Source organism: Mytilus californianus, unplaced genomic scaffold (genome assembly GCF_021869535.1).
Source record: "Mytilus californianus isolate M0D057914Y unplaced genomic scaffold, xbMytCali1.0.p SCAF_7, whole genome shotgun sequence".
NCBI classification, from domain to species: Eukaryota; Metazoa; Mollusca; class Bivalvia; order Mytilida; family Mytilidae; genus Mytilus; species Mytilus californianus.
Window position 1 is genome coordinate 38,391,493 of NW_026262723.1, and position 26,518 is coordinate 38,418,010.

The 26,518-nt window shown below is 32.9% G+C and overlaps 1 protein-coding gene across 2 annotated transcripts in view; it reads left to right on the forward strand.

Annotated features, from left to right (window-relative positions):
* The window catches only part of LOC127708511 (biorientation of chromosomes in cell division protein 1-like 1), a 49,507-nt gene that overhangs the window by 18,109 nt on the left and 4,880 nt on the right, over window positions 1-26,518 (forward strand). The window contains exons 3-11 of one of the 2 annotated variants that reach the window (XM_052213404.1): window positions 9,248-9,380; window positions 11,223-13,449; window positions 13,561-13,711; window positions 16,365-16,470; window positions 16,733-16,841; window positions 18,503-18,581; window positions 19,660-19,707; window positions 20,351-20,412; window positions 26,334-26,460. In XM_052213404.1, the coding sequence (XP_052069364.1) occupies window positions 9,248-9,380; window positions 11,223-13,449; window positions 13,561-13,711; window positions 16,365-16,470; window positions 16,733-16,841; window positions 18,503-18,581; window positions 19,660-19,707; window positions 20,351-20,412; window positions 26,334-26,460 (3,042 nt within the window). Of the gene's footprint in view, window positions 1-9,247; window positions 9,381-11,222; window positions 13,712-16,364; window positions 16,471-16,732; window positions 16,842-18,502; window positions 18,582-19,659; window positions 19,708-20,350; window positions 20,413-26,333; window positions 26,461-26,518 lie in introns of both variants that reach the window. The other variant, XM_052213403.1, reaches the window with a different exon arrangement.

The window sequence follows — 26,518 nt, forward strand, 5'->3', positions numbered from 1 at the left end:
GTCGACATCTGAAGACATTAGGTTTCCGGACAATAACTTTAGTATAAGTGAATGGATCTCTATGAAATTTAACCACAAGGTTCAATAGCACAAAAGGAAGATTGGGATAGATTTTTGGGTTTATGGTCCCAACTGTTTAGGAATTAGGGGTCAAAAAAGGCATTTTTCTAGTTTCCGAACAATAACTTGTGTATAAGTGTATGGATCTCTATGAAATTGTACCACAAGGTTCCATACCACTAAGGGAAGGTTGGGATTGACTTTGGGGATTATGGCCCAAACCGTTCAGGAATTAGGGGCAAAACAAGGTTTTTCTGGTTAATGGATAATTACTTAAGTATAAGTCTATGGATCTCTATGAAATTGGAACACAAGGTTCCATACCACACTATATTGGATATTTGGACATTTTTAAATAGGTCTACATTGAGGTCCAAAGGGTCCAAAATTAGACTTTGTTTGATTTCATCAAAAACTGAATTCTTGTGGTTCTATGATTGCTGAATCTAAGTGTGCATTAAGATTTTTAATTTTGGGCCCTGTTTTCAAATTAGTCCATATTAAGGTCCAAAGGGTCCAAAATTAAACTTTGTTTGAATTCATGGTTTGTTTTTTTTTATATGCTGAATCTAACCATGGAATTAGATTTTGGATATTGGACCATTAAGTAGATTAAATGTCCCATTTCAAATTTTTAAGTTATCTGACCACATTTATTCTGTGTCAGAAATCTATAATGTGTCAAATATTTAATCACTATCCAAATTCAGAGCTGTATCAAGCTTGAATATTGTGTCCATACTTGCCCCAACTGTTCAGAGTTCGACCTCTGTGGTCGTATCCAGCTGATAACAGGAATGTATGTTAACGATATACCACCATATCAAGTTCTTTGCTGTTACCCTTTTTGTCTATCCTGTTGCCAATAGCAGTATTGCATCAGTATATGCTAAATTGCAAGGATTAAGACGACGTAACCTTTAAATGAATTCAAACAACCAAACATTTCATTATGTGTAAAACTATATGTAATTATAAACTTTTTAAAGACATTTCTGTCAAATATTGTCTGTCCTGTTCAGGCATGGGGTAATCGTAATCAGCTGTAATCAATTACATTTTGCAATGTAATCACATGTAATCATTAATCATGCAATTTTTAATTACAAGTAATCGTAATTTAATCGATTACAATGTAAAAATCAGGTGTAATCATGATTACTTTAAGATTACTTTAAGACAACATCCATATGATTACTTGCTGATTACAAATTTTGTATATATAATAGTTTTTGTTTCGCCGCAACCAAAGTCGCAGTATGGGAGACATAGGTATTACTATCCGTTGGGGGTGGCGGCGTAAACTATTTGTATAAAGCTTTATATTTCAGAAGGTAGAAGACCTAGATGCTTCATATCTTGTATACAGATACCTTATGTTACAAAGTTTCTGTCAAATATATGTCCATTGTTGTTGACCTCATTTTCATGGTTCAGCGACTGCCTGGAAAACAATTTGAGTTTTTTTGTCATGTGAATTTCTCACTTATTATGAGTAATAGGATAAATATATTTGGTGTATGGGTTCCTTGCAACGTCTACATGTCCGTCAGACAGAGTTCACCTGACCTCAACCTCATTTCATGGACCAGTGATCAAGGTTAAAGTTACGTGATTAGGTCCGTTTCTCAAATACTAAAAGCAGTAGGTCAACTATATTTGGTGTATGGAATGATTGTAATGTGTACATGTCAGTCTGGCAGGTTTCATCCAACCTTGACCTCATTTTCATGGTTCATTGGTCAATGTTAAGTTTTTGTGTTTTGGTCTGTTTTTCAAGTACTGTAATCAATAGGTCAACTATATTTGGTGTATGGAATGATTGTAAGGTGTACAAGTCTGTCTGGTAGGTATCATCTGACCTTGACCTCATTTTCATGGTTCATTTGTCAATGTTACGTTTTTGTGTTTTTGTCTGTTTTTCAAGTACTATAAGCAATATAGGTCAACTATATTTGGTGTATGGAAAGATTGTAAGGTGTACATGTCTGTCTGGCAGGTATAATCTGACCTTGACCTCATTTTCATGGTTCATTGGTCAATGTTAAGTTTTTGTGTTTTTGTCTGTTTTTGAAGTACTATAAGCAATAGGTCAACTATATTTGGTGTATGGAAAGATTGTAAGGTGTACATATTTGTCTGGAAGGTATCATCTGACCTTGACCTCATTTTTATGGTTCAATGGTCAATGTTAAGTTTTTGTGTTTTGGTCTGTTTTTCAAATACTAATAGCAATAGGTCAGCTATATTTGGTGTATGGAATAATTGTAAGGTGCACATGTCTGTCTGGCAGGTAAAGTCTGACCTTGACCTCATTTTCATGGTTCATAGGTCAATGTTACGTTTTTGTGTTTTTGTCTGTTTTTCAAGTACTATAAGCAATATAGGTCAACTATATTTGGTGTATGGAAAGATTGTAAGGTGTACATGTCTGTCTGGCAGGTATAATCTGACCTTGACCTCATTTTCATGGTTCATTGGTCAATGTTAAGTTTTTGTGTTTTTGTCTGTTTTTGAAGTACTATAAGCAATAGGTCAACTATATTTGGTGTATGGAAAGATTGTAAGGTGTACATATTTGTCTGGAAGGTATCATCTGACCTTGACCTCATTTTTATGGTTCAATGGTCAATGTTAAGTTTTTGTGTTTTGGTCTGTTTTTCAAATACTAATAGCAATAGGTCAGCTATATTTGGTGTATGGAATAATTGTAAGGTGCACATGTCTGTCTGGCAGGTAAAGTCTGACCTTGACCTCATTTTCATGGTTCATAGGTCAATGTTAAGTTTTTGTGTTTTGGTCTGTTTTTCATTAGCATATGCAATAGGTCAACTATATTTGGTGTATAAAAAAATTGTAAGGTGTATATGTCTGTCTGACACAATTTATCTGACCTTGACCTCATTGTCATAGATTTTTAGCTCCTGGCCCAAAGGGCCATGTGAGCTTATGCCATCACTTGGCGTTCGTTGTCGTCTGTCGTCTGTCATCGTTGTCATGAACTATTTCAAGAATCTTCTCCTCTGAAACTACTGGGCCAAATACCTTCTACTTTAACTGAATGTTCCTTAGGGTATCTAGTTTATAAATTGTATCTGAAGTTTTGATCCATCAACAAACATGGCCGCCATGGCTAAAAATAGAACATAGGGGTCAAATGCAGTTTTTGGCTTATATCTCAAAAACTAAAGCATTTAGAGCAAATCTGGTATGGGGTAATAATGTTCAATAGGTCAATTCTATCAGCCCTGAAATTTTCAGACGAACCGAACAACCCATTGTTGAGTTGCTGCTACTAAATTGGTAATTTTAAGGAAAGGTTATTATCTTGAATATTATTGAAGATAAAGATAAGCTGTCAACAGCAAAAATGTTCAGCGAAGTAAGATCTACAAAAAAGTTTATATGACCAAAATTGTCAATTGACCCCTTAAGGAGTTATTGCCCTTTAAAGACAATTTTACACAATTTGTTCATCATGTTTGCTAGCATTAAAACATCTTCTCCTCTGAAACTACTGGGCCTAATACTTCTAAACTTAAACTGAATGTTCCTTAGGGTAACTGGTTTATAAATTGTGTCCGAAGTTTTGATACATTAACAAACATGACCGCCATGGCTAAAAATAGAACATAGGGGTCAAATGCAGTTTTTGGCCTTTATCTCAAAAACTATAGCAGTTAGAGCAAAAGTGACATGGGGAGTTAAAGTGATGAATAAGTCAAGATCTATCTGCTGTGAAATTTTCAGACTAATTGGACCACCCATTGTAGGGTTACTGTCCGAAATAGTTTATTTTTATGAAATTTTACTGTTTTTTGGTTATTATCTTTAATATAATAATAGATAGAGAGAAAGTGTAAATGGCAAAAATGTTCAGCTAAGTAGGATCTACAAATAAGTCAAATGATCAAAATAGTCAATTGACTCCTTAAGGAGTTATTGCCCTTGAAATGTTTATTTTTGACATTTTTCGTGCGTCTTACTTTTTCAAAAATCTTCTTCTCTGAAACTACTGGGCCAAATACTTCCAAACTTTAACTGAATGTTCCTTAGGGTAACTGATTTATAAATTGTGTCTGAAGTTTTGATCCATTAACAAACATGGCCGCCATGGCTAAAAATAGAACATAGGGGACAAAAGCAGTTTTTGGCTTATATCTCAAAAACTACAGCAAATGTGAATGGGAGTTAAAGTGATAAATGGGTCATGATCTATCTGTTATGAAATTTTCAGACAAGTTCAACAACCCATTGTTGGGTTACTGTCATGACTGTTGGAAATAGTTTATTTTTATTAAATTTTACTGTTTTTGGTTATTTCCTTTAATATTATATTAGATAGAGAGAAAGTATAAATGGCAATAAATGTTCAGCTAAGTAAGATCTACAAATAAGTCAACATGATCTAAATAGTCAATTGATCCCTTAAGGAGTTATTGCCTTTAAAACGTTTTTTAATGCCCCACCTAGGGGCATTATGTTTTTCGGTCTGCGTCCGTTTGTTCATCCTTTCGTCCGTCTGTCCCACTTCAGGTTAAAGTTTTTGTTTTTTTTTTAAACTTAGTACACATGTTCCCTATGGTATGATCATTCTAATTTTAATGCCAAATTAGAGTTTTGACCCCAATTTCACGGTCCACTGAACATAGAAAATGATAGTGTGAGTGGGGCATCCGTGTACTATGGACACATTCTTGTTTTTTACATTTTTTGTGAAAGTCTAATTACTTTTTCAAAAATCTTCTTCTCTGAAACTACTTGGCCAAATACTTAAAAACTTTAATTGAATGTTCCTTAGGGTATCTAGTTTATAGATTATATTCGGGGATTTGATTCATTCAAAAACATGGCGGCAGTTTTTAAAAATAGAACATAGGGGTCAAATGAAGTTTTGGGCTTTCATCTCAAAAACTAAAGCAGTAAGAGCAAACTGACATAGGTGAACGTGTTAACCAGGTTTAGATCTACCTGTCAAGTAATCTTCAGACCAATAGGACAACTTATTGTTGGGTTACTGTCCAGAAATAGTTAATTTTTAGGAAATTTTACAGTTTTGGGTTATGTATTATCTTTTTTAATATTATTATAGAAAGAGAGAAAGTGTAAATGACAAAATTGTTCAGCAAAGTAAGATCTACAAATAAGTCAAATGCCTGAAATTGAAATTACAGGTGAGCGATATCAGGCTCTCATGAGCCTCTTGTTAAAAATGTTATGTTTCTGTAATGCTTTTAGTAAAACCTTTATCTTTAAGACTTTCAACATAAAATCAATGGCCAGTAAAGCAAGCGAGACATTTCAGCGTGTGCACTCTTGTTGATATACAATATAAAAATAAGAAGATGTTATACTTGTATAAATGAAATTTTTTTTATCTATGATTGATCATATCTTCTATATAACAAGATCAGTATAACCAAGTTGGGCATGTAGAGTGGAAATATGTGATTTGTTTTGTAAACAGTTCACTAAAGGAATTCACCTTTCCAAATGTTTCATTGTGAGATTGAGTCCTTGTGATAAAAGAATATGCTTTGAAAGCATTTTAGCTTCCCCGATGGAATACTTCTGATATTAACTCCAATTTTAGTTTACACAATATCTTGTTATAACTACAGGAAAATTCAATTTTGACTTTGATGATCAACATAAATGAGCCAGCTTAATTATTAATGGAAATTTTATCTTTTTAACAATTTGTATAATTTTAGTTTTCCATAAATAATTTAACATGTGCTTTCTAACTATAGTTATTTCAAACAATTATATACATTATGAAAATAAATTACTTATAACTTTATCATATTTATTGATATTGAAATTAAAACAATAAATTTTTAATACCCAAGCTCACTTGTTGTTTGTCAAAAATAGTGAAATATAACTGTAAAAACACATGTAGGTGTCAATTATATCCCCACAGACAATAAAACTACTTAATCAATTTTCATTATTAGATAATAAATTATTTTATTAAAGTTTCAGGTATTGATTAACAGTTGAACATTATATGATATGCAATATTTAAAATAATCAATACCCAGCCAAACAAATTGACTTATGAGACACTGTAAAAATATATTACAAAGTTGTATACATATATATTAAAATCCTTTAGAAACGCATTGAACTGTTTCATCAATATTCTTCGTAAAATACTGGCTAATAAAAAAAAACTTATTTTTTCAGGGTTTTTTTGTCTCGCCTTAACAAGAGTCAAAAAGCGAGACATACATGTAGGTATGCTGTTTCAGCTGGCAGCATCGGCGTCAACAATGTATTAGTTTGTGATTAGGTCTAGTTCATGGTGAACCACTAGTGGTAGGTCAATGCTATTTGGTATGCAGTTGTATTAGCATTGGCACATTTCATTAATATGGAGATTATTTGGCCTTGCCCCCTCAGTCATGGTCTATTGACTTTGTAACTTTGCTTAGTTTACATGTATTAGTTTGTGATTAGGTCAGTTTATGGGGAACCACTAGTGGTTAGTCAATATTTTTTGGTATGCAGTTGTATAAGCATAGTCATATCTCATTTCCATGGAGATTATTTGGCCCCGCCCCCTCAGTCGTGGTCTATTGACTTTGAAACTTTTCCTTAGTTTTCATGTATTAGTTTGTGATTAGGTCAGTTTAAGATGAACCACTAATGTTAAGTCAATGATATTTGGTATGCAAATGTATTGGCATTTGCAAGTTTTATTTCCATGGATATTATATAACCCCATCCCCTCATTATGGTTCATTGACTTTGAAACTTTTACGTAGTTTACAAGTTAATGTTTGTGTTTAGGTTTGTTTAAAGGGAACGACTTATGAAAAGTCAATGGTATTTGGTATGCAGTTGTATTAGCATTGGCACATCTCATTTCCATGGAAATTGTTTAGCCCTGTACCTTCAGTCATGGTTCATTGACTTTGAATATTTGCATAAGTTACATGTTAAAGTATTGCTATTTTAATTTCAACATTTGCATTACCAAAATAGCAAATAGGCGAGACATATCTCTGTGTTAGCAGTTTATGTTAATTGGAAATTGCAGTTGTGAAATTACTACTCCCTTTGATGAAGTGATAATGTTTTTCTGTTGTGATTTTAATTTCCAACACATAATTACACTTTTTACAAGTATAACATTGGTGTAATTAATAAATATGTTGGTAACAGCATAGACATGATAAAAGGGTACCCACTAATTTTTTTCACTAAATGTCTTGAGTTTTCTTTTCTCTACACTGTTATGCAAGAAACGTGCTGTGTTAAATTTGCAGGATGCTTTGTGCTTTTGAAATCATCACTAAATAGTTCCATATCCATAGGGAGAAACAATTCAACGGTTGATTTAGTAGCGGTAACAGGATAGACATACATTTCATCTACGCTGATTGAATTTAGTTTGTAGACAAAATGTTACATAGAATAATAAAGAAGCTGTGATTTTTCGTTAGTTATTATTAACATTCTCAAATAGTTCCTTTTGCAGATATCAAGGCAATCAGAAAATAGGAAAAACATCATTTGAAATTTGTTTCCCTGACACTGTACACACATAAATTACGCAAAAATCTGACTTCATTATATTTTAATTTTATCAAAATAGATCTTAATGTTATTTATGATTGATGTTCCAACTCATGAATCCTACAATCTTTCATTTAAACACTTAAAACTGAATTTTCCTTTAAATATAAAAACTTTAGCATAGATTTACTGAAAATTCCACATTTTTTGCAAATGACCAATATACATTTTTTAGTTCATAAATGCTAAAACTGCTTTTAACCACTAACAAGTAATCACCATTGCAAAAATGCATGTGATAAAACTATTCCTTGTTAAAAGTGCTATCCTAATGATTTGTTTCATTCTTGTATTTTAAATCCAAGTTTCCATTTACATATCAACATTGTTTGCACCTGTCCTAAGTCAGGAATCTGATGTTCAGTTGTTGTCGTTTGTTGATGTGGTTCATAAGTATTTCTCGTTTCTCATTTTTTATATAGATTAGAGAGTTGGTTTTCCCGTTTGAATGGTTTTACACTAGTAATTTTTGGGGCCCTTTATAGCTTACTGTGCGGTGTGAGCCAAGGCTCCGTGTTGAAGACCGTACTTTGACCTATAATGGTTTACTTTTATAAATTGTGACTTGGATGGAGAGTTGTCTCATTGGCACTCATACCACATCTTCTTATATCTATTAGATGTTTAAGGCCTTTTGAACATTAAAATTGACATTAAATCATCTTGATTATGTTATCATTGAACCTTGCTATTAAGTATTAAATACACAGAGAATTATTGAAGATAAACTCAACTCAGACTCAATAGACTATTTTCATATTACCGACTTTTGACTCCGGATTATATTATTTTTCGACAGGTTACCTACTCCACTAGTACTGTAGGACATCCTGGTACTCGGTCAAGTAAGAGCAACCAAAAGAAATAAAATCAAACACATAAACGGTGCAATTTGGGGGGAAAGTTTACTGTTTTCCGATTATTTTGTCATATATAAAAAACATGAAACAGTTAATTTTCCCCCCAAATTGTACCGATTGTAAGCTTGATTTTTCTTCTCTAAGTTGCTCTTCCTTGACCGAATACCAGGATGTCCTACCACAGAATAGGTAACCTGTCGAAAAAATATTAACTCCGGAGTCAAAAGTCGGTAATATGAAAATAGTCAATAGAATGTCATGTTTTATCATTCATAATTTCCTGGTGTTAACTGAAAAAATTGCTTTTACATACAATACAATTTAACTTAATTTACTGTAATATTAAAAAAGAGCCGAAAAATACCTAAGGGACATTCAAACTCATAAGTCAAAAATAAACTGGGAAAGCCATGGCAAAGAGTCCAAAAGAAAAACAACAGTATACAAAACACAACATAGAAAACTAAAGACTCAGGCCATAAAAAATAATATGTTTGTTTGCCCTAACCCTACCTGCCTAGAAAATAGCTGCCTACTCAAAATCTTTTATTGTCCTGATGTGAAAAAGTTTTTTTTTTTAATCAGATAGGCATGAAGATTAAAAAAACATCTGAAACTTCAATTTCTCTTTGCTGAAAAAAAAAGAAAGTGCCTACCTACCTACCCACTGTCTCTACCTTTGGGTAGGGTTTGGGCAAACCAAAATATAAGTGTGGCCTCAATTATATATTTATTTTTAGACCAATAAAAGAAGAGATAGTCTTAGATCAAATGCGTCAACCAGATTGAGTGCATCACTTAGTAATCTTAAAAGAAAAAGTTCCATACCAGCCATCCTAGAAGGAGTCAATCTACCATCAGACACACCAGAAGGTATAATGTTAAGTTGTTAAGGATGTTCGCTACCCTGTTTCAAAAAAACAAGCTTTTTAAAAGACTGAAAAAAATGAAGGGTCTTTGTGCTTGTTGACTCCGGATTATACAATTTTTCGGCAGGTTACCTACTCTGTGGTAGGACATCCTGGTACTCGGTCAAGTAAGAGCAACCAAAAAAGTAAAAGCAACCAAAAAAAGTAAAATCAAACACATAATCGGTACAATTCGGGGGGGGGGTGGGGGGGAGTTTAGTGTTTTTTGATGATTTTGCTATGTACAGAAAACACAGAACTATTTTTCCCTCCAAATTGTACCGATTGTAAGCTTGATTTTACTTCTTTAAGTTGCTCTTATTTGACTGAGTACCAGGATGTCCTACCCGAAAGTAGGTAACCTGTCGAAAAAATATAAACTCTGGAGTCAAAAGTTGGTAATATGAAAATGGTCTATTGATTGTCAGTTGGCAAAATAACAAGATGAAATGTTTTATTCAGTCATAGACTGATAAAAGAAAAGCTTTACACAAAGAGTTTCAATACTGTGGGTTCATTAATTTCGTGGGTACCAACTTTCGTGGATTGAGGAAAACTTGCATTTTCTTGGATATTTGATTTCGTGGTTTTGCCAAAGCCTGCATACATTCTTATAGAAAATCTTATAGCAAGAGTTACTTCCCTTTTCTTGTCAGGATTGAATTCTACATGCACAATTCCTTCATGCATCACCCAAATCCAAACTTGTTATATTCACCACTAGAAAAAGTTGTTTTCGGAACAATATTAATTTTTTTTTCAGCATTGCTTCATTCATCACTACAATCAAATGTGTTAGTACCACATATTTCAATTTTGACAGTTAAATAAGAAAATCAGTAACTTACACCTCCAAATGAAAGCCAGCAGATATAGCTCAAACTCAAATTACATCATATCGAAACTTATCTATTACATGTATCTCGTCATAACTGATGCCAAAAAACAAAGAATTTGTAGGGAAAATTATCTTTCTCAAGAAGTATTTTTATTTGTAAGTTATTTCAGTTCTAACAACATGTCTAATGTTAAAAAATAGTAAAAGTTTTAAAGGGGCACTAGCTACGAGATATAAAAAAATTATAAAACATGATTTTTTTTGTTCAATCATTAATGAAAGTGAAATAGTGAAATAATAATTCGCTTTTAGCAGCTAGTATTGTATAATTTTGTCAAAATAAGCAAAGAAATATTGATGATGAATTATTCACTTGCAAGTGAATAATTCCACCTCATTGAATCGGTATTCATGTGAACTTCAATTTAACCCCTAAGCTAGAGATGGAAAAAGCATGAATTGTGTGCATGTTTGATTATTTAAAGGAAAAGAATGTCAACATTGAAAGTGAAACAAAGGTTTATCATTTAATTGACTGATTCAATCCTCAAAAAAATCATTCTTATACAGGTAAAAATGATGATTAACATATATTTTTAATCTATAAATGAAATTTAGTAGACCTAGAAGAATCCATTTGCATGAGTTGCGCTATCTATTTATATCTTTATTTATGTTTATATACCTTATAAGGGATCGGTGGTTTTCGGGAGGTCAACTCAACAGTTAATTAGATGGTGTCTAGACTAAAATACACACAAAACGAAGCTACATATTATCCACCCTATGCCCTGTAAATTGTTTATTTTAGACTTTTTATAATTTGGATAAATGTTTTACATTGTTATACATTAGATATGAGAATTTGAGTCAAATCGGTGAACATGAATTTGACAGCTAGTGCCCCTTTAAGATATGATTGAACACTAATGGCAGAAAATAGTAATCTTTATTTGTTTATAATTATAGGTAGTGAAAATGGAAGTGATTTGAACTCGGACCTAAGTCCCTATTCTCAGACAAGAAAAAATAAATCTGCGAATGGAAGTGATATATTGACACATGCATCACTACGGTCAAGAACAAAACAGAAAGTACAAGTGGAGTCAGATGATAATGTATCATCAAGTTCAGAGTTCAAGACTACAGGGTCAGATCAAGGAACAATCACCTCGACTCTCGACTCAAACAAAGAAAGTTATACTGAAACTTTTAGAACATCTCCAAGAAAAAAACTAAAACAGATTGATACTGAAACTATTAGCAGATCTCCAAGAAAAAAACCAAGACAGAATGAGGATAAAGCTTCAAAGAATTTGCAAGCTGTCAGACATTCTATTGTGATAGATGAAGTTTCCAGTGATTCCACATCACCTTTGTATAGGCAAAGCAAGGAGGAGACACTCAGGCAATCTCCAAGGAAAAGGCCGTTTCAATCAGTTCATAATAGCAGTGTCAATAATAATTCTGTAATGTCAACAAAAATTTCATCAGCAAAAATGGCTGATGTTGATATTTCAGAAAAGAGTTTAAGAATAGAATTAGAACGCATAGATGGTGCTGATGAATCAGAAGGAGGAATTGTGGTTCAGAATGATAAGAAAGTTGAAAGGGAACTAGCCTCTTGCAAAAAGTTAAAGACTTCTATCAATGAACAAGCATTATCTAGAAATACAAATATTGATGATGGGAGACGAAGTTCAAGATTGCATAAAGTTTCACAGATGAACTCTGATCAAGATAGTCCTCAGAAATCAGTAAGAAATTCAAGATTGCAGGCAGATTCACCTATGAAGTCTGCTGAAGATAGTCCTCAAAAATCAGTTAGAAGATCAAGATTGCAGAAAGTTTCTCCCATGAACTCTGATGAAGAAAGTCCTCATAAATCTAGGAGGAGGTCAAGATTGCAGAAAGTTTCACCTATGAAGACTGATGAAGACAGTCCTCAGAAATCAGTGAGAAGATCAAGATTGCAAAAAGTTTCACCCAGGAAGTCTGATGGAGATAGTCCTCAGAAATCATTGAGAAGATCAAGATTAGAATCGTTAGATTCCCAAGATCAAACCACTGACATAAATGAAAAAAGAAGTTCAAGATTAACAAAATTGGATCATAAAAATACTGATAATGACACCTTGTACAGTACTTCTTCCGAAGAAATGGTCAATAGACAAACAAAAGTTACAATTAGTAGGCAAAAAGAAGGTCTGAAAAAAATAGAAACTTCAAGTGATAACGTAATAGAAGACAGTGAAGAAATTTCAGGAGATAATCCAGAAAATGTAACAGAAGAAAATGAAGAAATTTCTAGAGAAAATGTGATCAAAGATCATCAAAGATCATCAAGGTTCCAACAAAAGGACATTTCTGGTCAAAACCATATGAGCACTGCAGTAAACCCAGTAAATATTAGTTATGTAGAAAATTGGAATGAAAGAAAATTAAACGAACTTGATAATGACAGTGAATCAGACAAAATATCTAAAAATAACTCAAAATCTATAAATAGCGATATCAGCAGACGACAGGTAAGTACAGAAGAAAGTGAAGACATAACAGAAGACCAACATGTATTTTCTGAATCCTTTGAAGAAAGTGATGGATACAAATCAAGAGAAGATATTTTTAGAACTGCAAGTAGTGATGAAAAGTCTATAGATAGTGAAGTAAGAAAGAATACAGATCAAGATCAACGAACAGAAAAACAAAATACTTCAAGGTTATCCCCCCTGAGCGAATTACATACGAACACTGGACACAAAGAAAATAAAATAAATGAAACTAGTTTCCAAAATCAGCAAAAGGGAAATGAAAAAAATTCAACATTGTCTAAAAGTTCAAGGTCAAATGAAAAACATGAATTGTCCTTATCTGAAAATAAAAATTCCTCATGTCAAGAGGATGTTGTTTCCATGGAAACAGATATCAACAGCACTGAGCATCAGATGGAACCAAAATTGTTAGATGTTCATGAAATCAATGAAGAAGAAATTGGACAGGAAGAAAAAGAATTTTCCCATCATACTGAAGGTGACCTTGTTGATACAGATAATGAGGGTGAAGCGTCAGGTAATAAAGAACAGAGTTCACATAACCATAGTGACCATCCAAGAGAAATAGAATCGGCCCATCGTACTGAAGATGACCTTGTTGATACAGATAATGAGGGAGAAGTATCAGGTAATAAAAAACAGAGGTCACATAACCATGGTGACCATCCAAGAGAAATAGAATCATCATATCTTACTGAAGATGACCTTGTTGATACAGCTAATGAAAGAGAAGTGCTGGGTAACAAAAAACAGAGGTCACATAACCATGGTGACCATCCAAGAGAAATAGAATCATCCCATCTTACTGAAGATGACCTTGTTGATACAGCTAATGAAAGAGAAGTGCTGGGTAACAAAAAACAGAGTTTGCATAACCATTGTGACCATCCAAGAGAAATAGAATCGGTAGGGTTTTTTAATTACCTTAGATCATCCAGGTATTTTGTGGGGTTCTTGATGTTGAGTGTTTAGTTTTCTGTGTTATGTTTCAATCTAAAAGATTTTATTTTTAAACATTTTTGATTGACTGTTTCAACAATTTTGAATACCAGGAAAAGCCCTTTCTGATGCTGTTTCTTGAGGTGAAAACACTATACATTTCAGAATGATGACAAAAAGCAAAACAAATTTATTTTCAGTAAAACAGGGAGGACATTTCAGAATGTATAGATTCTTTAAACTTTATAAAATAATGAAAATTTAATTTTGTGTTTCGTGTAAGTGTGTGCATAGGATTTAGGAGTTTTTAGGTGCAAAAATGTGTGTTTTCATACATAATTCATTAACCAAAAAGGTAAAACCGTTTAACCTAATATGAATAAGCAATAAAATGGAGAATAGAAATGGGGAATGTGTCACAGAGACAACAACCTGACCAAAGATCAGAAAACAGCCCAAGGCCACCAATGGGTCTTCAACACAGAGAGAAAATCAGGCACCCGGAGGCAGGCTTCAGCTGGCCCCTAAACAAAAATGTGTACTAGTTCAGCAAAAAAATGGAAATATATATTGTGTAATAATATGGTTAATTGCCAATGATATGTAGGCATTTGACCCACAAATGTTTATTATTATTATACCCCACGCAATTTTTGCGTCGGGTATAATGTTTTTGACCTGTCCGTCTGTCTGTCTGTCCGTCAGTCCAACAGCCCTATTCTTGTCATTGCAACTTCTCTGAAACCACACAACAAAATTCATGAAACTTTATAGATAATAAGGACATACTATGTAGATGTGCATATCGATAGGAAATTATGATTCAATTTTTTTTCTCGGAGTTATGCCCCTATGCACTTATTGGCCTCAATATACTAAGTACTACTGCAACATTTTGTCATCGCAACTCCTCTGAAACCACACAACAGAATTTCATGAAACTTTGTGTATAATAAGGACATACTATGTACATGTGCATATCGACAGGAAATTATGATTCAATTTTTTTTCTAGGAGTTATGCCCCTTTGAACTTATTGGCCTCAATATACTACAGTCTGTCAGTCCTGTTCTTGTCATCGGCACTCCTCTGAAACCACACAACAGAATTTCCTGAAACTTTGTAGATAATAAGGACATACTATGTAGACGTGCATATATACAGGAAATTATGATTCAATTTTTTTTTCTAGGAATTATGCCCCTTTGAACTTATTGGCCTCAATATACTACTGCAACAGTTTGTCATCGCAACTCCTCTGAAACTACACAACAGAATTTCATGAAACTTTGTAGATAATAAGGACTTACTATGTAGATGTGCATATCGACAGGAAATTATGATCCAATTTATTTTTTCTAGGAGTTATGCCCCTTTGATCTTATTGGCCTCAATATACTACAGTCTGTCAGTCCTGTTCTTGTCATCGGAACTCCTCTGAAACCACACAACAGAATTTCCTGAAACTTTGTAGATAATAAGGACATACTATGTAGATGTACATATCAACAGGAAATTATGATTCTATTTTTTTTCTAGGAGTTATTTCCCTTTGACTCAGAATTTTGGCCTTAATCATACCTGCCAACCTCTGAAACCTTTAAAGAGGGAGATCTCCAGCTATGACAGCTGAGGGGGAGATTTTGCGCGAACAACATTTTCAAGTTAGATATATGACATGTTTACGTATTCATTTACAAAACACCAATAAGAGTTAATAAATATACTCTATTTCTTCAATTCATGGTTATAATCTATACAAGGTGGGTTTTTTTTAGCCTTTTTTAATACCTCAGAGTCTCATAACTCATAACATTCCATATTTTGATTTTGTTGTGAGTCTCACACTAAGCATGCATTCAAACCTTGTACAGACCACCAGAAATCGAAAAGTTGATTGAACAAGAAGTGCAAAAAAATTCATTTCCAAGTGAACTTTTGGTAGTAAAAATTGAAAATCTTTCATTCAAATCTGCTTGACATTTTGATTTGCAGTTATCTATTTCTTCTTTTTTACACTGCCGCTTGGTCCAGACAAAGACCTCTATCTTGTTGGAGTTGATATAGCAGAACTGAATTTCGATTACTTATATATCGAACATAAAAAGTTCTGAGCAAAGTTTTCAAATGATCACCGATTGTTTATTTACTTCTATTGAAAGTAATGAAAAAGCCAGAGAATTACAAATGCGTGTTATTCCAGATCAAAATATCAGAAAGCAGGAGATTTTATACTCCTGTGCGGAAGCGGACCGGCAAGCGGGAGATTTCTGGAATTTAGTCGTTTGCGCGGGAGACTCCCTCTCAAAACGGGAGGGTTGTCAGGTATGCTTAATATAAAACTGCAACAGTTTGTCATTGCAACTCCTCAGAAACCACACAACAGAATTTCATAAAACTTTGTAGATAATAATAACATAATATGTAGATGTCCATATCCTCAAGAAATTATTATCAGCTGACTTTTGGAGGAGTTATGAGTCTTTGAACTTAGGAATCTAGTAAGATTTTGTTTGCCCACTGTCAATGTGGGGGCCTTGGGTATGTGAGCATGCTCACAAAGGTTCTTTAATTTTTAACTGAATTGTTTTTATCGATGTTTTACTTATATTTATTAAAGATACTAGTACATGTATCATCTGATACACCTGCAAGGAAAAAGTCAATAAATGCTGTGAAAAAGAAAGTGAGGATTGTTGCTGACGAACCAGAATCTTTCAATGAAGGTATGTCTTTCTACTGGTAACTAGAAAATAATGATTTTGATTTATTTTCTTAAAATCTCAATTAATGTTCGTAACATTACAATTTAGAATTCTGTTTGACATGTGAAGAAATCTTAAATCTTGTTTTGAATTGGTACCCCACAAAATAACATGGTTGCAGTATAAACATTGTTGTTTATTTACAAAAATGATAAGGCAGGGGTTACTGTGAATGGGTTTAGAACAATTGTATTATTAGAGGGTTGTTTTTATTTTATTTCAGAAAGAACTGTACGAATGTGGAAAGGCAATGATAGAAATAGGACAAAAGGAGACCTGATAGATCTAGATATTGTACTAGAAACAATCACTAATACAATTGATGAACGACGGTAGGTTTTCCCTTGCTAACTCAATTGACCTAGATATCTTTTGTTAATTTGGGTCATTGGTTTGCTGCATCATTGGGGAATACTAAATTTAGTTTTTTATACCCCCGCAACTGAAAGTTGGGGGGCATATTGTTTTACCCCTGTCTGGCCGTCAAGCCGTCCTTCCGTGTGTTCATCCCATTATAGGTATATAGCTATTCCAGATAACTCCTCCTACAGTTTGAATGCTAGGAAGTTTTCACTTTGCTGGCTGTTTGTACATATATTGAAGATGTGCATGTGGTCAGGGTTTTGATTTTTATTAATATTTGCTCTTTTGGGAGAATGTTGAACTTTGTCATTATGGAGTATATACTTGCATAAGAGGTGCATAGCGTTTCCGGATAACTCCCCCTACAGTGAACCATAGACCTATGTGCTCCCATGCTCAACTTTGTGTATTTTAAAATAACACTTTGCATCTGCGGGGGCATCATTTGTGTCTCCCAGACACAATAATATCTCAAAGAAAGTCATACATTTACTTCAGAGTGGAGTGCAGGGCATCACTTTGTCTAGTTTCATTTTAGTTCACACATTGAATTTACCGAGAAATTCTGAAAATATCAATATCAATTTCATTTCCCTGAAAGTCATCAACTTAAATGGTAGTCTATGAGAAAATCTTGCAAAATCCCCCAAAATTATGGAATGTGTTCTGGAGATTTCAGTTTATATAGTATTTGGTACATTTAAAAGTCCTTTGGTTGAAAAATTATAATTTACATAAAGCTAATGCAGGTAAATTCTAATTTATAGTACTAAATTTGCAGAAAAATGTTGATAAACAGGTATTTCTTGAAATTTTTTATTTTTTTATTTAAAGCAAATAATGACACAAAGACAATGTCATAAAGATTGAAAGTTCTGCTACTTATTCTTTATTTTTGGGCCATTCAAGGTCATAGTGCATCCAGTCATTTCTTTTCCTCTGATATTACAAAGTAAGATATTTTTAAACAATACAAATTTTGGGAATTGTCTACAAGGCTTAGCGTTTCCTATATTCCATTCTAATTGGACATGGTGGCAATTTTGCCAAATACTTTGGATTCATATATATTTGTTAGATACCAGTCTTTAGGTGGTAGGGGAAACCAGGAACTTGAAATTAATTCATTCTGTGAACTATATTTTTTTGCTCTGAAAATCGCAAAGAAGTAAAACCAAACATGCACAGTTCAATAATTTGATAAATTGCCTAATATGTTGCAACAGCCAGATATGCTGTCGGTGGCCTCAACAATTGTTTAAGTTTGTGATTACCGGTAGGTTACTAGGATGTGTTGACAGTATATTGTATAATAGTTTAGTACTCATTTCACACTAAGCGAAAGGGGGCCTTGTTGGCCGAGTGGTCAAACTTTTGAAACTAGATGGATTGTTAATTGGGAAATCTCTTTTAAGATACATATATCATTAATATTTTAAAAAAGTGTGACTATTAATTATATCAAATGTAAGCAATTTAAATGGTACATTTGTGTATAAAATGAGTCAATCATGAAAGCCAAATATCTATTTTGAAAAAGTGCATCTTGCCGACTTCATCACACTCCCAGGAAAAGCTGGGTTTTTTTAATCAATAAAAAATATAAGCTACTATTTTAAACTTGTTTCAGGTCTGGATGTTCAGAAAGTTTAGGAAAGAAAGCATTAAACAGTATGCTTGTGTACACCAGGAAAGAGATCACTGACACGGTATGATAGAAATAATTTTCTATTTTACCTGAAGTACAAATTGTATGATGATTGGTTCTTATTTAATGTATGTTAATCAAAATCACATTATATGTCAATTCATGTAAGTTCATTCATATTTCTGTCATATGAAGAAAAAAAATGTGGAAAATATATACAGAATGGCTTGTTCTGGAAGAAAAATGAATATATCAATGAGGACAAACAAAAAATAATATGTTTTTTTTGGGTTCCTCCTTTTGAAAAATAGTGAAGGTAGGTTTTTGGGGTATACATTGCATTCATGCAATCAAAACCCTTATGGTACTGTCTTGATAGCCAGTAATTTTCCAAACTTTATCACTACTTTTGAGAAGAAAAAAAATATAGTGCATTCAGCACAACATTCTCTATGTCTTATCCATGACCATTTAAAGAAATTTATCATTGAAATATATACTTAGATATTCAAATTACAAAATAATGAGAATGTGAAAACCATACTTGCCAAGAGAAGAACATAAATTGTGCATAAATCTAGTATTTATTCTAAAAATATCAATGATGTCATTGTTAAAGTAATATTTATAATGGGAGTTATCTACCTTTGTCCATAATTGTAGTTGAACCTTCCAGTGCTTAATACAGTGTAATGTTCAATTTTTAGCTCCAACTGCAAAATGAATGCAATCTTTACCCCTTCAGTGCTCACAATTATTTTTGATATTTTAATTTTATTTATACTCATATGGCATGCAAAATGGTTATGATTCACTGCCAAAAGTGGCAATTAAAACTTATGGCATTTTGAGGTATGAAAAATTGGGTAAGATAGGGAAACTCGAAAACACCAAAACTTTTTATTTTGACCAGTGACATGAAAAATAAAGCTTTACAAAAGACATCTAGAGGTTAATATATATGGTCTTCAAAAATAGTTGAACATCAAGCTGTAGATTGTTGGCAGTTACTGAAAACGGCTAAAATGCACAAACTGATGTTTTGAAATCATGCATATGTATTTCAAATAGTGTTACTTTCATCATTATGCCTGATATTTAATTAAAAGATTGATTGTATTTGGGTTTTTTTTTTTCAGATTAACAAGATTGAAGATTTGAAACAAGACAAAAAAGATTTGTCAAGGGTATGTTTACCAGGATTCAACATGAATATGTTTGTTTTGAAGCATCTTTATAAATAAAACATATAAGGTATGCACCAATAAGACAGCAATCCTACACAACAAAACAAAAGTATCTCAAGATCAACATAAATTCTTCATCATTAAAGAATTGTGTCAAGTTCTGTATCGCTTAAAAGTCTATATTCTATACAGATTTTGAATAAATTAAATAGACTGCCAAAGATTTGCTATCATCGCCATAGACTATCAATTGTATGTTTATATGGTATCTGACATTTATCATGATATAGAGAAAAGAGTTACATTTTCACATATGGAAGCATTATATATATTCCTTAAAAAAATGACAGAAATCGTGTGCAAAAAAAAAAAATCACTTCCAGCTAGGATACAGCACATCGGTTTCCATTAAAGCCTTTTGGACTCGAGCTCACATCATTAAAGTTGTAACCAAACAAAATTCTTTATTCTCTTTGGATAATTTTAAAAGACCCATGGTAAGGGCTAATTGCAGGAGTTTAAAGTAGACCAAATATCTTCAGTTTGGATATGTTTGTTTAGAAACTGGAAATTGTTGACATCACATTTAAATCCTGGTGAATGAGAATGTCTTAAAAACAAAGTTTTATTACTTTTATTTCAGTCAAGGAAAGATGTGAAAATGTTAAGAGAGAAATTGTTACAACTTCAGATGGATAGAACAAGGTACAATATATTTTTAAAAAGATTAATCAGTAATTTCAGTATTGTGTATAGGTGGCAGATGTCAGCATGACAAATGATGAGAATAAATAAAATTGAAGTGTTGAGGTTTTTCACTGTAATAGAAATACTACTAGTACATCCAGAATTGATTTCTGAAATTTACCTTTTTTTAAGATATTTAATATCAATGAAAAGTGTGCTAAATTAACAAGACTAACCTGTTTTAGATTAACTTCACAAAATACTGTTAGGTCAACAGTGAACGGGAGAGCTTTTTCGCTCTCCTTTTCCTGTGACATTACCTGAAAAACTCAAAACCTTATATATGTGGTAACTTGAACCCAACCTAAGTGTGGTATTACAGAAGAAATCAAGAACAACTTTACCGCTTTTGTAGACCTAAAAAATTCAAAAGTTTGATATATCAACATTTAGATAAACATAGTCACAATCTAAAATTTATAAAATTCCAACCACTTGAAACCGTTCAGAAACAACCAGGAGAATCACACAAGCAATTTGAAAAATCATGTGAAGTTCGCGAATTATTTTGGATAAAAAGACTTCAAACAGCTTATCCTCTCGGTCTTAATGACAAAATATTAGGACAGGGGAACATAACTAAAACTTCAATCGATGTCATTAATATTGTCAATAAACGACTTAGAAATAAAAGGTCTCATGGCAAATGCAAAAAACATAATCAACGTATTAAACATCGTTTAAATTATACACTTGCTGATCTGTTATCTATAATAAAAAATAATGGCAGACATCAAGTATTATGCAAACTGGGTCAGATACCAATAAGTAAATTATATGCTATTTTTCTGGAGTGTGATAAAATTTCTTTTTTTAGCCCAATGTATGAATACACCCGTATTATTACAGCTTTTTGTCATCATAGGCTATTTCCTAGTATCGATAAACCTGAAAATCATAAACGGCATTTTCTTAAATTAAAATATATAAATAGAGGTATTGATTTTATTAATTTATCTAGTATATTCAATGACTCTACCATCCAAAGCCAAATACCTCCATATTTTGATAATATAGAACCACCTATTATTTCGTATTCTTATAAAAAAAAACAGCAGAAGTTTGATTTTTAATTATACGTCAGTTACATCAGACGTCAATATAGAAAATAATTTCCTTCCACTTGAGACTGTGAAACATCTAGTTTTAGATATGTTCCCTGTGGTCATGTCCTTACAGGAGACCTCAACATCGTCGAAGACTGTGAGGTCATAACTTTTCTTAAGAAAGGACCAAAATATCGTCCTCCATCTAAAATAGATTGGAAACAGTGTCGTCAGGTCATTAAAGACGCTCTGTCCGTCTACTGTAAAAATTGGTGTAAACGTGAAAAATCTGATAAAAAACTCTAGACAGTTATTTGAATAAAATTATGAATACTGTTAATAACGTATATCTCATTTTGAAAACAATTCTGAAATTAGTAAAAGGGTCCATGATGTTCTTATTTCTAAAATAAAAAATAAACTCCAAGTACTCGCAAAGCGGTTTGTGTTCGTACCGGCAGACAAAGCAGCAGATAATGTAGTGGTGGTGTGACGCATATACTACACGGAAGTTCTCCAAAACGAAATTACAAATTCTTCTACATTCAGTCCGTACGCTCCACAGAGAGTCAAATTGTAAACAAGCATATCACTGCCACTACCCAGCTTAAAGCCTCTTCCGAACATTTGAAAGTCCCTACTATGTACTGGTTACCTAAATTGCACAAAAAACCATTTAAATTCCGTTTCATCTCCGCATCTAGTAAGTGTTCTACTACAAATCTAACTACCTTCCTTACTACTATCAAAGAACTTGTTATAAACTTTTGTAATAAAGCTTATGAAAATAATGGTATTAACTATTTTTGGAGTGTTAAAAATTCTTTAGAGGTTTTAGATAAAATACATGCTTTTGATGGTCCTTTTAATTCTGTTGACTGTTATCTCTATACTACACTTCCACACAATCTTATCAAGAAAAAGTTTTCATATTTAATTAAATGGTCTTTTGAAAAATCTCATTACAAATTTATTTGCTGTAACTCGTTTAAAGCCTTTTTTTGTAACGAAAAAGGAAAGTATGCTAGATACACTTACTGGAAATGTGAAGATTTGATTGAAGCTTCAAATTTTCTCCTGGACAACATATATGTACGTTTCAGCGATAAAAGTGTATCAACAAGTAGTAGGTATTCCTATGGGCACTAACTGCGCCCCTATAATAGCAGATTTATTCCTGTATTGCTATGAATCTCAGTTTATGACCAAACTCAGTAAAGACACGTCATTGTTACATTTGGTTGATACATTCAACAATACCTTCCGTTATCAGATGATATTTTTTCGTTAAATAATCCAGAGTTCTATAAATATACTACCGAAATTTATCCAAAAGAACTTACTTTAACTAAATCTAACATAAACAGCAGTAGTTGTCCTTTTCTAGATTTGGACATTTCAATCTCTAAAGGAAAACTCCATACTAAAATTTACGACAAAAGAGACGACTTTTCATTCCCTATTGTTAATTTTCCTTTTTTAGACGGCGATGTTCCTTTGGCTCCATCATATGGTGTTTATATATCCCAACTCGTTCGTTATGCCTGTGTGTGTAGTGATGTCATAGATTTTAACGAACGTAATCAATGCATCACTGGTAAATTATTAAGTCAGGGATTTCGTTACCATAAATTACGTAACTTTTACTAAATTCTTTCATAGATACAAAGATTTGATTACTAAATTTGGCTGTCCTTGTAGAAAACTGATAAAAAACAGTATTTCACATCCTAAATTTTACGGTAATATTGTACTTAAAGCGCGGAAATCACTATGTGATCCGTGTAAACTCATCGAACCTTTAAACAAACTTGTTAGTAAAGGTTATCTTACCAATGTTGTAATTAGATCTTTGAATATAGTTTACATTGGCACTAATATCGATTTTGTCATCAGCAAATTAAAACATAACTAAATTTGTATTCTTTTCAAACGGGATGTATAAAGACACACCCACGTTCATTTTGATCTATAAAGAGGTTTAACTCCTAACTATCCTACTGCCTTTCGATACATTCATTTTTGGTATTGCACAAGTCATGTCTTCTTTGACTGTCCATGACATTAAAATACTAAATCCCTGGGATGTGTTTTAGTTGATTTTAGTCTCTGATGCATGATTTTTTATTATTAATTGTTTTTGGCTTTTAACTAGCTGTCAGTAACTGCGAGTACTCTCAAATCGTACTTTCTTGTTTATTTGACCTGTTGATACTAATTGTAATGCTTTTTTATTATTTAATGTTTACTTATTCAGGGTTATATCTGGTCTATATACCAGCTTTGATAAGTGTTTGGTATTACTATAAATTTTCACTTCTTCGTACTATGAACATCAAAATTATTTATTTTGTAAAAATATTTCCTTTCTCCATTTGAACTGTAAACGTACAAGTATACCTAACAACAAAATTATTTTCATTTACCTGTGTTTAAAGTAATTGCAAATGGCTGATATTTTTGTTCAAGCATATTGTTTTTCTTAAATTGAATAACATTTCACAGCGGTATAACATGTTACTTTAATTATTCTTTCCTTAGTTTATTTATTAATTCTTCTTCTTCTTCTTCTTCTTCCGCTGCTTTTAAATTTGAACTTGTCCGCACCCGTTCTCCAAAACCGCTTGTCAGATTAACTTAGGGTTTCACAATATGTTAGACTAACATGTCTAGTGGTGCAATCAGGGTTTTGTTTGTGCAATGGGGTTTATAAAGGGGTACTTTGAGGGGCAAAAAGAAAGGAGGGTTTTACTATAGAACCCTATGGGATTTTATTTTTTTAAGTTTTCAAATGATTATAAATTGAAAACCGTTTGTGATAGACACAATCTTTTTATTTGAAAATGTTCTAAATGATAATGCACATTAAATGAAATACAGGGTTAGTCCCCAGGGGTCACCCCCACACCCTGCCATTTAAGAAAGTTCTAATATCTTGTAAATGGTCAAGATCCCCACCCCTAAACCATATATATTCTGGTTTGTCATGCTAAGATGGTTTGAATGATATACAGGGTTAGTCCCCAGGGTTCATCCCGCCCCCCTGCCATTTGAGAAAGTTCTTATATCTTGTAAATGGTCGAGATCCCCACCCCTAAACCATATATATTATGGTTTGTCATGCGAAGATGGTTTGAATGAAATACAGGGTTAGTCATATATATTCCTGTTCATCATGTCTCGAACATTTGAATGACGTATACGGCCAGTCCCCAGGGGTTCCCCCTACCCCTAAACCATATATATTCCTGTTCGTCATGTCTCGAACATTTGAATGACGTATAGGGTCAGTCCCCAGGGGTTCCCCCCACTCCCAATGTTCTAGTATCTTGTTAATGGTCGAGATCCCCACCCCTAAACCATATATATTCTGGTTTGTCATGCCAAGATGATTTGAATGATATACAGGGTTAGTCCCCAGGCATCACTAATGCATATAACTTTACTGGACCAAACCAATTTTCACTGGACTTTGTCCAATGTCAGGCGACCCTGGGAATTACGAATTATGGGAGCTTCGTTTGGGAGACTTCGTAACAGCATCCTGTTACAATCATTTCTTGTTTTGTATTTACATTGTATCATAGATCAAATTTATTTGTTCAGTGTATGTTCACTGGTGTTAATATGTCTTTTGATTGAGTTAAGCCATTTCAATTGATATTTTATAGTGTGTCTTTCTATGTTGTGATGTTACGCTATTGTTTCAGATAAGGGTGAAGGTTTGGTAACATTAAAACATTTAAACCTGCTGCAATTGTTTGCACCTGTCCTAAGTCAGGAATCTGATGTTCAGTAGTTGTCGTTTGTTGATGTGGTTCATAAGTGTTTCTCGTTTCTCGTTTTTTATATAGATTAGACCGTTGGTTTTCCCGTTTGAATGGTTTTACACTAGTAATTTTTGGGGCCCTTTATAGCTTGCTGTTCGGTGTGAGCCAAGTCTCCGTGTTGAAGACCGTACTTTGACCTATAATGGTTTACTTTTATAAATTATGACTTGGATGGAGAGTTGTCTCATTGGCACTCATACCACATCTTCTTATATCTATTAAGAGCAGATTTATAATTTATTTTGTTATATTAGTTTAGATTATTAAAGTTATTTAACTGACTTGTGTTTTATACTCTTGTCTTTCAGATTTAACCAGATCAAGTAATTATTTCTAGATTGCCTTCAGCATTTTTATTTTTTATTTTTTAGCACTGTACCAGATTCCTATTGGTTGCTTCTTATTGACCTATACCCCACATCCCTGTTTATTCCTACTTGATATAAAAGATCAATGCTAAGAACCTTGAGTTATTATAAAAATAAGAAGCTGTGGTGTGATTGCCAATGGGACAACTCTCCACAAGAGACCAAATGACACAGAAATTAACAACTATAGGTCAGCATACAGCCTTCAACAATGAGTAAAACCCATACTGCATAGTCAGCTATAAAAGGCCCCAAAATGACAAAATTGTAAAACAATTCAAATGAAAAAACTATCTGCCTGATTTATGTACAAAATAATGAACAAAAAACAAATATGATATACAGCAACAAACAACAACCACTGAATTTAGTTTAAATTATTAAAGTTATTTAACTGACTGGTGTTTTATACTCTTGTCTTTCAGATTTAACCAGATCAAGTAATAATTTCTATATTGCCTTCAGCATTTTTATTTTTTAGCACTGTACCAGATTCCTATTGGATGCTGTCTCATTGACCTTTACCCCACATCCCTGTTTACTGACAAAGATCAAGGCTATGAACCTTCATTGAGTTATATTACTTGTTTGCATGGTTGTCTCCAGAAATATATTTAATGTTTTTTTTATTGTAGTTTAATGAAAAAAATCAAGGCAAAAAAACAAACCATAAAGCCTAAACTAAATGATATAAGCCAATGGTTGACAAGTATGACACGTCTGATGAAAGTAACACCTAATACTAAGTCTCCCAGGAAAGTGGTAGGTGTGCAGAATAGTGTGTGTTATACTGTAGTTTTAAAATGCTGACAGTATCAAA